Below are 15,995 nucleotides of genomic sequence, written 5' to 3'. Positions count from 1 at the left end.
CGGATTTTTGTTTTCTATGGACTCGGTTTTGTGGGGTTTGTTGCTTCTCTCTGCTTGTTTTCTGCGTCCTTTCTTTCTTTTATCTGAGCTTTTTGACTTTCAAACAACAAATATTGGCAGGCAGAGCCTCTGACCCCTCCTGGCCTCTGCACTGAAACGCAGAAAACAACAGCTGACATGCTATCGCAGCCATATAGGAAAATTTAAAGACACTTCATTCTGATTTTATTGAAATTTTACAAAAAGTCCAACTTTTAGAAAACGTAAACCCATCAAGCAAAGGTCAGTGGTGAGATTTGCGCTTTAAATGATGTTTCTAAAGAATCTGAAGTCCGCTCCGTGTGTCCGTTGTTTTTTAACCCTTTAAGGAGCGGAAGCTTCGTCTTTATGTAACTCTGTTTTTCTGTTTTGCCTCTGAAATAAAGAGCCCGTTTCCCTGCACATGCATGTGCACACAGGCGCGTGCACTTCTACATGACTGAGCGGATTGTCGTGCGCGCGTCTGCCTGCATCTACCTGTCTTTACAAGCAGAGCGCGTTTTCCTCCTGAATACGCGAAGGTGGACGCTTTCTTGAGCGCGTGCACGTATGCATGCCTGGATGTGAGTGCGCGCGCTCGGGGCGTTTGCGTTGCTGCTGCTGAAAGCCTCCCTCTCTCTCCCTCTCTCTCATCTTCCTCCCTGCTGCTTCTCCTCCGCTTCAGTTTCAGTATCGACCTCCTTCGCGCAGCATCTCTGCTCTTCATCCTCCGTCTCCATCCTCCTCCTCCTCCCCCTCTTCTTCCTCCTCCGCCTCAGCACCGCTTCCTCTGCAGGTGGATGGAGGCTGGGAGCCCCGGAGACAGAAGCCATGGCCGGGATGCGCTGCCGGTAGGGCTCGGTGGTGTTAGCGCTCTCTGATTCCGTGTGTGTGTGTGTGTGTGTGTGTGTGTGTGTGTGTGTGTGTGTCGCCAGGTCTTTGTCTATCCCGTGTGTGTGTGTTTATGGGGGAGTGCTGGCTCTTTGGGAAGTGGGCAATTGTTGCTCTATTTTACAGATTATTGATTGATGGGATCGCCCGGTGTGATCAGGTGTGTTTTCGCCTCGTGTCGCGTTACACGGAGACTGTGTTCCCGGGAAAAGGAGCTGTTTTTGCGCATTAGTGGGTTTATATCCCACTCCGCGTCGGCCTCACCTCTCCGTGTGTTCTTGTGGTGATCAGCGCGTGCATGTTATGCGCGGTTTTTACGCACATTGTCCTCGCGCTGCTGTACCAGATGCCGATGCTCTCCTGTAGTAACGCTCCGTTTCTGTCTCCTCTCCCTCCATCACTCCTCCTTTCCTCCCGTTCTCCAGTCACACTGCTGAGCACCTCCCTTCGCGCCGGGGACCACATCCTTACATGACCCGCGGCTGAGGAGAGGGGGGTGTCTCCGGATCCAGCGCCCGGATCATGGCATGCTGCCCACACCGGGCATCCAGCACTGACCATGGGGCTCCGGTCCAGGACCGTCGTTAGCGGCTCGGACGAGCAGAAGAAGCCCTCCGGCGCTCCGCCCGGGGACTTACTGGACCAAAGCACCACAGGAGCGGACAAGGATGGCGCCCTGCTGTTGGTGGCTCCGGGCCGGGATGACTACAAGCGGAGCTCCCAGGGCATCGGCATTGGGCTGCTGGCCAAGACCCCCCTGAACTACGCCCGGCCGGCCAAGAGGAATAACATCCGCAAGAGGAAGATCCAGAACCTGATCTACGACGCGCTGGAGAGGCCGAGAGGATGGGCGCTGCTCTACCACGCGTTCGTGTGAGTATCTGAATGATGAGAGAGGAGAGAGATCCTCTCCTCGGCTCTCCGTTCGCACTTTGTTTCAGCAGTTTTCAGGCCTTAATGAAGCTGGTGAGGCTGTAACTTAATATTGCTGCTGGAAATGAAAACCTTCCTCTTGTATGTCGCTGTAGCTGCTGGTTATGTAAGCGCTCAGCAGGCTTCAGCTGCTGGATCGTTTCTCTGGTGTGTGTGTGTGTGTGTGTGTGTGTGTGTGTGTGTGTGTGTGTGTGTGTGTGTGTGTGTGTGTGTGTGTGTGTGTGTGTGTGTGTGTGAGAGAGAGAGAGGGCGAGAGAGGTTTCACCTGTGCAGGTATTCTGTGTGGTGGATGGGTTTAAATGTGGATTCCAAACCTCTGAAACCACTTAAACCCACAAGAGTTACATAAGTGGAGCTCCAGCAGGTGGCTGATGGTGCTGAAGTGTGTTACCAAACTCTGAGCTCGCTGTGAGCGGGGGACTCGTTCAGTGATGGTCCGAGTGACCGTCAGCATCTTTGTTTCCCGTGCAGTGTTGGACTTTTCTGCTCAACTTACAATCACATAATCACGATTATTCAATTCAGTTTTAAAATTCAAATCACAATAAAACAGAAAAAAACTGCATAAATGAATAAATGAGACCAGAGTGAATGTGGACAAAAGTAAAGGAGCTCTTCTTTACTTTTCTTGAGCCCTGCTAATTTTAAAATTTTGATTTGTGATGGAAATATTTTTATTTATGTAAAAACACAAAAACCAGGCAGCAGGTGAGTCATAGTGCGTGCTGCTGAGCAGGTGTCTGTGCTGAAAAGACGGCCGACAGTCGGGCACGTCCGTGACCGATTCATGTCCAGAGAAAAGATCCCAGCGTGCACAGAGGCCTCAGCATTAGGGATGGGTACCGGTATCGGTTCTGACATAAACGGTAGTAACCAGACCGAAAAGCAGCGCACATTTCGGTGCTTTTTTTAAAAGTATGGTTATTTATGTAAGGTGAACTAGCAAACATCGTAGTTACATGCGGCTGTCCTCTTGTTTGATGGCAGATACTCCCTTCACCCTGGCTTAAAAGGCTAAAATGACCAAAGAAAAAGTGGAAAACAGTTAAACATGAGAGGTTTTTGGACAAAGTTTGTGTTTTTCCCTTGTTTAAGCACTGCTTCCAGCCAAGAGTGATGCCATAAACCCCCTATAGCTGCAGAGAAGACTAACATTGTTATCTTTTTACAGAAAACAGTTAAACATGAGAAGTTTTAGGACAGTTTGTGTTTTCCATTGTTTAAGCACCGATTCGAGCACCGTTTAAGCACCGGCACCGTTTCAAAAGTACCGGTTTGGCACCGGTATCGGATAAAACCTAAACGATACCCATCCCTACTCAGCATCCTGCGGCTGACGGCTGCTTCTGAGGCGGCGGCTCGTTTGTTTAACCGTGATCTGAAGAACGACCAGAACACAAAAAAAATCACCTGTTTGTTTGAAGACATGGACACAGATTTTTTTCATAACAGTCAGATTTGAAGTTAATATCTTTCAGGAGGTACGCTTCACATCTGCAGCCAGATGTGCAGACTCTTCAGAGGGGATGTGTCACCGTGGCAACTAAGAAAACGTGAAAACCACTGTAAATCAACTGTCTCTGGGATCTTTCTCTAAACCTGAGCAACTAGTTTAATTTTCTAACCATAACCAACTGGTTTTATTGCCCAAACATAACCAAACCATTACTGTTAATGATGATTAATAGCGGATCAATCAATAACCTAAATCTGTCCCAGGGGGGAGTTGAATTGAGGTCTCTGGTGTGAGTGGCGAGATGATTCCCTCCACTGCTGAAGCCCTGAAGTGCAGATTCCCAGTTTTATATCCAGCGTGTCTTCAAAGACGTTGCTGTGGAGAGGCAGCAGGCAGCACCTGCATGAACTCTGTCCTGTTCTCGTCCTCCTGGTTTAAGAGGCGTCTTTGGTTTTAAAGCACTTCCTGTAGTTTTGAAATCACTCCGATGTGACGAATCTGATTGTTTGACTCAAAGTCGTGCTGGGACACGACTTTGAGTCAAGAATCTACTACATTAAAAAACATCCACATAGACCCTTTCATGTTATTCCTGCTGAGTCAATGTGACAAAGGCGTAACTTACCTGCTGCAGGTGTGGGGGTCAGAGGTCAGAGTTCTGTGTGACATCACGCTGATCAGGGAATAACCCGATTAAATGTGGACGCGCTGACTTGATCGCGTCCTGGATCGGACAGGTGTAAATGTGTTTCTGCATCTTGGGTCTGTCGCAAACATATTTTTGTGTTTTGAGGTCAAAAAGGTATTTTACCGTCATTTAGCTGCGATTGAAACCTGAAACGTCGCCTCAAATCTTGTTTGGTCTGCAAAATTTCCAGAAAAACTGTTGGATCTCCTTCTTTTTGTCCTCCTGCACACGGTGTGAGGAATGCTGCTGACTGAGATCACAATAGTGCGTGATGGTCATTTAAACTCCAAACTCAAAGGCAACTCAGAAGACGAATTCCTGAATTTAATTTATGCCTAAAACTACATTAACAAGCTTGTGAAACGCGATGTTTGGGACGATGTTTATCACCAGCCTTGCAGTACTGCCTCTGTTTCACTTCACTGCAGGTTGTCTGCGTGGTCACGTCTTCAGGCTTTTATGTTGCCAGTTTTATATGATTACAGGTGTTTACTTTTCAAATTTGGATTACTTTGGGCGAAAAACGACCACCCTGCTTCCTAACCAGTAACAAAGTGATCTTTGTTGTGTTTCGATCACATGGCTGTGCTCATCCGGGTTAATCTCACCACTGTAATGGGAAAGCTGAAAGAAGGCTGGTGTAAGAGTCTTGCTTGCTCTTCATTCGTAAGTGCAGCTCTGTTTGAATCTCATTGTACTGCAGTCGGTACCTTCATAAGAAGGAATTTGTATTTTCAAAGCTGAGGTCTTAAACTCGTCTTTATGAGCCTGTGAAACATCAGAAAATGTGTTTTATTCATTGAACCGGATTAATAATCTGTTTACAGTCAAGAAGCAAACCGATGGTTTAGTTTGTTGTTAAATCCAATCAGCAGCAGACGACTGAGGCGGTTACTTTAGCTTTTCAGGTAAATGTTGCCACACTTGGACCTGCAGATGCTTCCTGGGAAATCTCCAGATTCCAGAACAGCAGGAAGCTTCTACATGAATAACCTAATGCTGAGTTGTGGCTGTTTTCAGGTTGCGTAACAGCGTCCACGAGCTGTAAAAAGGGCCTGTTGTTAGTTTGGGTGAAGGTTTCACCTCTGCAGTAAAAATCTGCCGGGCAGTAATGAATCCAGGCGAAGCTGACTGTAATAAATATTCTTTTTATTTTTGCTCCTTGTTTGGACACACTTCAGCTCTCGGGTCTCACGGATGCTGACAGAGCTGCCAGAACGACAGCGGATCGCAGCTCCAGGAAAACACCTTTTGTTTGTTCTCACAATTCACCGTTGTTCCAAACGAGAGCTTTTATTTAGCAGCCAGAGGTACAAACTCAACATCTGCAGCCACAAACAACAAGATAGCACCGGCTGGTTTCTTCTTCCTATTGTTTATTGGGCCAAGATTACCTGATGGATCAGTGAAGAAATGACTTTCTCTTATTTATTCTCGTAGCTGATGCGAATAAAAAAAAAAAAAAAAAAAAATTCTTCCAAATGTTAATATTTGGGGCTAAAATATTCACTAGAAGTCCAGGTTGCCCTAATTTAATAATATGAAACATTATTTTATTCCTGCTGACTTTCTATTACATATAATCCTTCGTTAAAAGATCTTAACCCTCTGGTGTGCTCAGACAGATGGTCCTGCCTGAGAGTCTGAACTCAGGGGGGAAACCCGTCCTCCTGACTCCAGTTTATTTTTGCTACTATGTGATAAAACAAGCCCAAGAGACTGACTCGTGGCGAATCTCGTGCTCCACTGGCAGGACGCGTGCTTTCTCAGCAACACGACATATGCATCTCCCAATATGGCCGCTCCATATGGGCGGCTGGTGTCAGAGCAGGAAGTGACGTGTGAAAAAGGAAAGAAGGGGAGCTCTGGTGTTGGGGGTGGTGTGACAGGAAGTGGCGAATACAGAAACGGTGGACTGAAACATGCGCGTCCAAACTGACACGTGACTTTACATAAATGTGAAGACTCATCAAAGGGGCAGTTTACTCCATTTAAATACACATAAAACTCTGTTTGACCATTTGAAATTTCAGGAGTTATAATAATCCAGGTGTTTCGGATTATTGTACAAAGTAAACAACAATCAGATGTCTCTCCAGTGACTCGGTCATCTTGCAGAGAGGCTCCGCCTCCTCCCTCCTGGTCCGTAGCCTCGGCGAGTTCAGCCTGCGGGCAGGTGAACCGTGTCCTCACCTGCTGCAGACGGTTGGATCAAAACACTCACTGCAAGCCTGAGATTTCCATGTGAAGTTACGTGTGTTGGAAACCAACACGTTGTCCTGCTGTCACAAACATGGACTACATCACCATGACGATAAAGCCACCAGTGAAAATGGCTCCCAGCAGCCTTTTCTTCCTTTAACCAGCTGCTTGAGGACATTCAGGAACCTTGAACGTTTGTAACTGTGGGACTGGCTCTGCATGTTGGAGTTGTTGATGTCTATAAGTTCAAATGAAGCTCATAAATTAGAAAGCGAGGAAACTTTGCCTGCAGCGAGTCGCAGATGAAGGAAAAATTGGTTTCAGTTCAGGTCGCCAGATCGATTTCGTTCGATTTCACGTGCTCTGTTTACCGTGTCGAACTTTGATGAAACAAAACTTGTTTTCATGTTTTTAATCAGCCGACTGATCCTTGACTCTGGTGGCCTTCAGCCCTGCTGACAGGCCGATGTCATGGAGGGTATCCAGAGTAACTGTGGTGAAACTAAACCAAAACTCTCTGTGTAACGAGATACCAATAGAACTACATTAGAATAGGATTCTGTTAGATATTCTGCTGTATTTGGGGGAAACTGTCTTCTTTCATCCAATCAACAGAAAAGGAAAAAAGGAATTTACCTGGCATGACATTAAAACCTAAATTTTATTCAGTGCTGGAAAAATGTCTCACTCACGTCATTTAAAAAACACGTAAACATGTTCTCTGTAACAGTCGGCCATTTTTGATGTTCACTGGTCTCTGTTGTTAGTTGATGTTGGGAATGTGGCAGCGTAATAGATGGCGTGTAAGACGGATTCAGCTTCTGAAAAAGGATCTGAAAAGTGAAGCTGATGAGTTAAATGCATTAAACCTGAGTGATGTTTAAAGGCCACCAGGGGGCGACAGCTCTGATTGCAGAAAGACTTGTGTTCCTGCAGAAGGTAAAACAGCCGTGAGCCCCTCTGTAAACACCTTCCTGAGGAGTTTATGGTCTTAATCCCTCATTTCGGGTCATATTTAGTCATTCTGGCTGGTTAGCCAATCAGCATGTGGCTTCATAATCAGCTTCTCCCCTCACTCATCATACCCGGACTTCCAAACGCTAAGATGGCGATTTTGAAACGCTCGTTTTTACAGACCGATAGGTGATGTCACTGCGGGTGCATCTGTGGGGCGGATACGAATGGCGACGAGGCGACCAGCACAATCATTTAATGTGAATGTGTCACAGATGTCGACCAGCTGCTGGTTTAAAGCTCTGCTGCAGCTCACTGGGTGTTAAGTGTCTTGCTCAAGGGCACTTCAGCTGTTCGGGCTGACAGCAGGGGAAGCATTACTCACACACTTCACCCACAGATTCTGATGCATAGGCAACACTTCAACGTGACACATGTATGGGGAAGTGGGACGAGGATTAAAGAGCAGAAGCAGATGGATGGACTGCGATAAAGAAAGAGGGGAAAAACGCAGACACGAAGAGGAGGATCCGCTGTCGGAAAACCACAAAAACACTCAGAATTCTACCTGCTTGGGACGTTGCGTTTAGTCGTGTCCTGGAAAAACTTGTTGTGGCAGGTCTGTTAACAGAAAAACAAACATTTATTCATTCAGATTATTCATTTTTATGTGATACTGCAACACATTCAGGTTTAACACTTTATGCACGACTGTAGCCGTTGGTGTCTAATGTTGTTGTCTAAGCTTCGCTCATGTAAACACTGCAGTCTGACGTCACCACTCGATTACCTGCAGAACTTTCCAAGCTTGATGGAAAATGGTGCCTTTGTCCTTCCATGTAAAGAGTTTCCTGTCTCCTACAAACAGTCTGAGTAATGTTAACATGCAGAACCGTGCAAAGGTTTTAGACTCAGACCAACCCGAGAAGCATCAGGTTCTCCAAAATAACCAAGTCTGAAAACAAGTCAAAATAAAGATGGAAAATAATCTCAACCAAGTCTGGTACCTATTCCAAAACAAGTCCTTTAACCAAGACTGAGAATAAGACTAAAAAAGAAACTCTAAACAAGACCCAGCTAAGGTGGAGTCCAAGTATAAACAAGGTCTGAACTTAAGTTCAATTCAATTTTATTTATATAGCGCCAAATCACAACAAAAGTCGCCTCAAGGCGCTTCATAGATACAGAGAAAAACCCAACAATCTATGAGCAAGCACTTTGGCGACAGTGGGAAGGAAAAACTCTCTTTTAACAGGAAGAAACCTCCAGCAGAACCAGGCTCAGGGATGGGCGGGGCCATCTGCTGTGATTGGTTGGGGTGAGAGAAGGAAGACAGGATAAAGACATGCTGTGGAAGAGAGACAGAGGTTAATAACAGATATGATTCAATGCAGAGAGGTCTGTTAACACATAGTGAGTGAGAAAGGTGACTGGAAAGGAAAAACTCAATGCATCATGGGAATCCCCCGGCAGCCTACGTCTATTGCAGCATAACTAAGGGAGGATTCAGGGTCACCTGGTCCAGCCCTAACTATATGCTTTAGCAAAAAAGTTCAAAACAGGTCTAAGACAAGTTTGAAACCAATCTAAAATAATCTGGAAACAAAGTTTATCCTAAGTTTAATCCAAGGATGAAAGTAGTCTGAACCAAGGTTCAACTCAAGTTTAATCTAGTTTGAAAGTTTGAAAGCAGATTTGAAACATTTAAATCCAAAACATCTGAAACCAGTGTGAAATAAGTCTAAACTGAGCTTGAAACCAGACTTGAACCAGAACAAAGCCGGACGTGTGGCATGTTTGGGAGGAAGCTTCAAACCAGCTCAGCACTCTAACCTGTTTGTAGAGCACTGAGGAGAACTGGGGCAGTTGTCCGGACAAATATTGATCCGATTTCAGTTATTGATGAGTGAAGCTAATCGTGGCTCATCTCTTCTCTGGACTCAACTAAAGTTTAAATGCTGAACGTGACTCAGGTCCTTGTTTCTGCCTCTGGAGGCGACACTGTGAGCAAAGGTTGCAGTATCGGACCACAGCTACCATCACAGAGCTGAAGTGATGTAATACCCAAATTTTGGTTTCCATAACAACGCAGTGGAGAGAGTCAAATCAGATCCAGAGTGGAGGCTGCGAGCCCGGGCGAGCGAGCATGTGTGAAAGCAGAGAAAGAGAGCGAGGGAAACGCGAGATGTTTGACATCAGCAGTTTTGGTGGCAGGTCGGTGGTGATCTTTGGCCTCGGCCTGGCATCCAGACAAGCCTGACAAGAGGGCTCCGTCCCACAATGCACTGCTGTATGCATCTTTCTGTTTGATGCCATGCTCTCTCTCTCTCACTCTCTCTTCGCTTCTCCTGGATTTTGATGTTGTTTTCTTTTACTAGAAAAGCAACGACAGCAGCCGTGTCTGTGGGTGGAAATCATCTCCTTCAGATGAAAACCTTGTGCTGTCAGTGTTTGTGATTTTCATGCTTTCATATCGCTCGAAGGATCACACGCTGCTCTGCAGGTGGAAGCCATCTTGCAGCCCTCCTCCTCTAAACTCTGTCAAAACCGTGTAAATGAAACATCCTGAAACGAGCAGCTGATCCGACTGCTGCAGTTTAGACCAGGATGATGGACGCAAAGGATTTTTCACATGTTAGGAGAACTTGTGGGCTGCTTTTCTGCTCCAGCTCATCCAAAACCATCTCGTCTGTGTTTCCGTCACCTGATGCTGAGCCGTTTCCCTGCTTTTCGGTCGAACAGCTCTCACAAAGCTGAAAACCACTCAGTGTCACATTAAACCCAGATGAGATGTTGTGTACTTGTGTTTCATCATTTTCTCATACGGATGTTTTCAAACTGACTCAAACCTGAAACTAGGCTCCGAATCAAGTCTGAACAAAGTTTAGAAAGAAGTTTGAACCCCGGGGAGCTTGAAAAACCTTTAATTTGAATAAAATACTATGTGACCTGAAAGGAATACACAGAGCTTAAAACGTAGATGGTTAAATGGGCGATACATTCTCCAGCTCGGCTTTCTGATTTGTGTCAGACTGAAACAAAAGGAAGATGACGAGTTTCCAATTCCATCTTAATCTTCCCTGATTTTTGCTGAACGTGCAAAAAGCTATTTTTACCCTGGCAGGAAACTGCTGTGCATAATTATCTGAAACCTCAGCAAATTACTGTCTGAATCCAGGCTGAACGAGATTAATGTCACACTTTATTGGCACATTTGTCTCTCCCGGTGCAGCCGCCGTCCTCGGTCCTTCGTCAGAGTGAAACCTCATGTTTGAGTAAAGACATCCACAGGCAGAGATGTTTGAGTAGTTTTGTCACTGCACAATGAGTGAAACGTCCTTGTAGAGGGAATAAATGCATCACTTCTCATCATTTATCTTCTTAAAATGCTGTTGGTTGGGACCAGATCAGGTTTAATTAGTAGTGCTGTAGTTTTAGTGCTTTTATTTTGGTCGCAGATCAATTTCCTGTGCAGGAAAGCTGTGACCCGGGTAAGACTCGAAGGCCGATTAGAAAAATCTTCAGCAGAGCAAAATCAGCAAATTTCCGTCAATCTGCTCAACCAACAGGAGGTCGTAATGAAGTCCACAGTGTGTATTTACAGTAAACAGCAAGCGTGATTGGCTGTAAAGACGTCACATGACACGAGCTGCGTAAACACAGATGGAAGATTCATACCATCCGGCATACTTTTATTAATATTTATATAGATAAATTCAACCTGCTGGAAACACAGGAAGTTGCAAACTGCGAGAACAGACCAACACGCCTCGAACAAAAGACACGCCCTCGCTGTTAGCTTCCTCCATCCTGTGATACGGTGCACTGCTGCTGACGGGTGGTGTCGTTATCATAGCTTGGCCTGTTGTCACTGACCACATTTATTTGTGTATTTTCATGTTAATTCATTTGTCTTCAGAGAAGTATAACAGGACTGAATACTTGGCTGCCGGGTCCGTGGTGTCCGCGTCCACAACACGGTCAAATCCAGGCTTCAGGGAGCAGCTGAAAGTAGCCTGATGCATCAGTTTTTACAGTCGTGCTGGTTTCCTCCTCTCAGTGTGAGTGCACCTCCCTTTACTGCTCCTCACATGAGTCTGGGTGGAGCTATCAAGAAGTAGATGAAGGTGGTGGAGTAAATGCTGCAGTTCCTGCAGTAAAAGCTTCCATTAGAGGGCGACAGAGAGCAACAGTTTGCAGACACTCAGAGAAAAGCTGTTGTTGTGGCTAACATGCATGGTGACGTAAACCAGCGGTCCCCAACCCCCGGGCCTCGGACCGGTACCGGTCCGTGAGTCGTTTGGTACCGGGCCGCCAGAGTTGAGGCTCAGGTGTGAAATGTCTGGTTTTCAGGGTTTTTATCGGTTTTCAGTGTTATTTTGTTATCGTTTTTATCGTTTACTCTGTTTTCCTGGGTCTTTTCACGTGTGTTATGAATACATTTTCTTTTTTTCGGTACCAGTACTAGTTTTATTTTGTTGTATTTATCCGCGACACCTTAAAGGCCGGTCCGTGAAAATATTGTCGGGCATAAACCGGTCCGTGGCGCAAAAAAGGTTGGGGACCGCTGACGTAAACGACACATCCTACATCTGATCAGCCGATACGACCGAAATCTGATCCTGCTTGTTGAGTCAGGATAGACCGATGTTGTGGGATCGCTGCGTATCAATTCCCGGTCTGTTCCTCACAGTCAGGACGCTGGGAAAACGTTGGATTAATGCATTCCTACGTCAGTCACCAGAAACTACCTGAACAGGTTTAAGAAAAGATGGCGGCTTGAGTTTAAATACGCATCTTTTACATGACGTCACTGATCCATGATGTCAAACAGCATCTGTTCTCTTTAATTCTCTTACTTTCTTCGAATCAGTGATGGGTGTTTTCGTCGAGTACGTGCGACCTTTTAAAGGTTGGTGTGGACCCGTGGGTTAAACCGCCCGATCAGACGCTTGCAGGCTGAAGCAAGTGGAGTCAGAGACTGTGCAGATAATTAGTCGTGACGAGCGCTCATTAGCAATCAGTAACTCCAAACAGCAGTCACAGCAGACTCCACGGGGTGAGAGTGATTCAGTCATGGCAGACACATCAGGCGAGCTTCTTTTTAAAGCTCGTCTGCAGTTTTGGTGCTTGTTTGGAGTGAGAGGCTCGGCGCTGTGATCTGAGTGGATTTATGGTCTTTTCAGCATCAGGATTCGATAAAGTGTCAGCTGGCAGTTTGAGCCCACAGATGCACAAAAGCTGGTTCCTTTATGGAGGCCGCGGCGCCTCTCGTCCTGTGACCCGTTTAAACCAACCTCGCTTCCTGCGTGCAGTCAGTCGCAGCTGTGACGCTTCAGCGAGAACACGTCAGTGGCTGAAAGAGTGCAGCCGCTCTTCAGGTGTATCAGGTTGATTCTTCGTGCTCTTACACATGTTGATGACTTTTACCTCGAGCACCGAACACTCGCCGTTTTTACTGATGTTTTCATGCAGGTGGACGAAGCTGACGTGAGAAACGGTGCAGCGATGTATAAATAGGCCCTGCCAGTGACGTATGTAACAGATTGCAGTTTACACACTTACACATGCGGTCCATTTCCAGATTTATTTATTAAACTGCGCTCCTCAGAAAGGTCTGAATTTCCAGAGTTTCTGTGGGAGCAGCCACATCAGTCCAGATGTTCCTGAGAAAACATCTGGACTTTGGAGATTCCTTTTAAGAAGTATTTAAAAATCAGACTTTGAACTATTTTCCCAGCCACCTGCGGGAAGCATATCTGCTGTGTGAGTCTTTGTTTGACCAGGAAGTGAAACTTTTGAGGTGAAGAATCTCTTTCATGAGACACCTGCACGCAGGAGTTCTCCTGAGTTTGGGGAAATCATGCAAACTGCACACAGAGGGACCCTGCGTGGGTTCAAACCCTCTGACTGTGAGACCACAGTGCCAACACTTTGGCCTGAATCACTCAATCCGCTCAGTCGCTGCTTCCTTCTGGAAGCCCCAGATCCTGCTGCCGTCCTCGCTGAGGTCCAAACAGTAGTTTTGGGGGTTAGTGTCAGGACGTCTTTAACTCACAATTTCTGTAGATTAAAATCATTTTATTTTTATATTTTGTTTTGTTTCCGTATTGAATTCAAACCTTCATATCCATTAAAATAAGGTTGTTTTGGGTGTAATGATGGAAGCAGGGAGGTGGGGGGAGAATCATTTCCAAAAATCATCTCCAGCAGTCTTACAGGGACATAATGACCCGACCAGGCTCGACGTCTTTGAAGACAAGTCGATGGGTTTTGATTGGGAGATGGTGGCGTGCACTTGCTGCTGACAGAGACGACGACTGGGATTGTTTCTGCTCCTCTTCGTTCATTTCCACTGAAGAATCTGATCTTCACCGGTTTGACAGACGTCTTCCATCAAACCAGCTGTGCGTGTCTAATGCATCACTTCCTGCGAATCAAGAAGAGGTTTTAGCGGCGAACAGGAAATGACTTCCACAGAAGTCCATTTATTTGCCTCCAGATTTTAAGATTGACTGCTATTGATCTGGATCTAAGAGGCTAAAAGCATCTTCACATCTCACGACTCAAATTATTTATGTTTCACTTGTGTTTTAATGGCAGACTGAACATGTTGTTGCTTTCAGAGCAGCGTCATTTCATGGGAAATCGCACATTTCCTCCAGATCGGAAATTTTACTTTTCTCTCTTTACTTTTTTTCCCAGCGTTTCTGAGGCTGCTCAGAACAAGTTAGAGCTTGTGGCCGGGCTCATCGTCCGGCCCTGATGCCTTCTGGGTCATTTAAACACCTGTAAATGTAGCTCATGAAATGGAGAAACAGCACTGATGTTCCTCACAGTTTGGACATATGACGCGGATCAAACAACTCTAAGTTCTCCAGATGTTTCTCCAGGACGGGTTGATCTGTTTGCAGTTTCGTTGACAGCTCGTGGAATAATATGAAGGATTGTTTTAACACTCAGGTTTGGTGACACATGTTCAGGTTCAGTCAAGCTGCAGTTTGAAGAACGTCTTCAGGGCCTGGAAGAGTTTGATCAGTGTGCCGTGGACTCAAAGCGTGGGTGAAAAGGAGACTTTAGCTTGTTTGGAGCAGCCGCCCATCCCGCGTGCTGATACGACCCAAAGTGCACAGTGACATTGTGTGCTTTTGCTAAGAAAACTATGAAACACTATTGGCTGCTACTGTGACTTGAAATTATGACTGACCCCGGGCTTCTTTGAGAGGCTGGAACATGAAAAGGTCACATTTTGCATGGCGCCATTAAACACACTGAAGTTATTGTATAAAAACATGAGCTGATTGTGAGGGTTTGGCCGATTTGGCAGGATGAACGGCCGCGTTTGTTCTGCTCGTTTAGGTCACTGTTCAGGCCTAATGAGCGATTCATGTTTCACACTCTCATAGTAAAGTGTTAACATGTAAAGTTTGAAGTTTGTGTGGGGACTGCGAGATGTTCACTGACAGTTAATAAAGTAGGATTTTCATGATTTACATCCAAACATAAACAAGACCTCAGTGTCTTAATTCATGTATTGGATTCCCTCTGTGGAGGCTGTTTGTGTTCAGGGTTTCCTAATGGACTCTGTGGTTGTGGTCATCTAGTGGAATGATATTCATGTCAGACAGATGTTGAAGCAGAGCGCCGTGCAGCCGGGAGATGAAATGTAAGATCGAGGCTCTCTAAACTCCAAATGTAATCAAACGTCGAGGCTGAAAAGTGCAAAAAATGTTATTTTTAGATGATTTCATTTTTGTTGCTACCATGTGGCCAAAAATAATCATTATATTAATATTTATGTCTCTTTTCTTTTACAAGAGCTCAGGACAGATACAGAATTTTTAATATGTGGAGAAGGAAACGACATTACATAACAAACTCACAGCCCAACACCTCTGAAACGGGACGTGAGTGGGAACATGAAAGGTCTGCTCCTACCTGCGCTCGTGTCCTGTCATTATGATGTCACGAAGAAGAATCGTCCTTCACTGTTTCTCTGAGATCATTTGTTTCATCGTCAGTTTGTTTCTCTGCAAAACAAAGAATATCAGCGAGCCGAGCTGGAGGGTTTTGAGCCTTTGTGCCAGAAACGCGACTGAACTATTGATTAAGCGATCGATCGCTTCAGTTCTGGGTGGATGTTACCTGGATGTAGCTCGTTTGTCTGAAAACATCAAAGAGGAAGGAGAAGGATCACTGATCAGCTGGTGTAGATCACATGACTGCTTTAAACTGAGGATTCGCCACCAGTTTCATGTAAATCTGAATCTTTATTATCTAACATGTCCTGATGAGTGGACAGTTAATGGGCAGCTGTGGGGAAAAAAACACTTCCACCTACAGGAAACATGTTTCCCGGTGGAGAATCAGGAGGTGGTCACGAACATAATGAAGCCTTCAGGTGTTGTTTAACCCCTCTTTGGCCCTGGGACCATTTTTGGTCCCTTTAGTTTTTCAGTTACAAGCCATTTGCACTGTGTTGAATGGAATATAGCCAAATTCTCTAAAAAAAAGTTTGGCATAATTTCATTTCAAAATTCAAGTCTGACTTCCTTAAGGTGCTAACACAGCAGGAAGGCTCTGGAGTGAATGTCAGGGTTCACTTTGTGCCACATAGCTCACTACATGCTGCTTTTTACTCTTTAAGAACACAACAAAGGAAAAAACAGTAACTTTTGAAGGAGGAACGCATCAGAGCATGCTCAGATGCATCAGAGCATGCTCAGATGCATCAGAGCTGCGTTCCTCTGAGTCTATAAGACGGTATGTTTGAGCGGTATTTGTTCAGATGGCGCCTCTGAGAAAATGAATAAGAAAATAAAGAAATCTGTAAATCTTACAGTGTCAGCGAGT

At 45.5% G+C, this 15,995-nt stretch overlaps 1 protein-coding gene across 1 annotated transcript in view; it reads left to right on the top strand.

The window, feature by feature from the left end:
• Positions 1–588: 588 nt before the first annotated feature.
• The window catches only part of kcnq3 (potassium voltage-gated channel, KQT-like subfamily, member 3), a 105,557-nt gene continuing 90,150 nt past the window's right edge, over positions 589–15,995 (top strand). The window contains exons 1-2 of the mRNA XM_080907434.1: positions 589–869; positions 1,335–1,782. Coding sequence (XP_080763560.1) covers positions 1,469–1,782 — 314 coding nt within the window. The 5' untranslated portion in view covers positions 589–869; positions 1,335–1,468. The remainder of the gene's footprint in view (positions 870–1,334; positions 1,783–15,995) is intronic.

This window comes from Rhamphochromis sp. 'chilingali' (genome assembly GCF_963969265.1).
Source record: "Rhamphochromis sp. 'chilingali' genome assembly, chromosome: 16".
Lineage (NCBI taxonomy): Eukaryota > Metazoa > Chordata > Actinopteri > Cichliformes > Cichlidae > Rhamphochromis > Rhamphochromis sp. 'chilingali'.
This window is presented reverse-complemented; position numbering and strand designations above follow the sequence as displayed.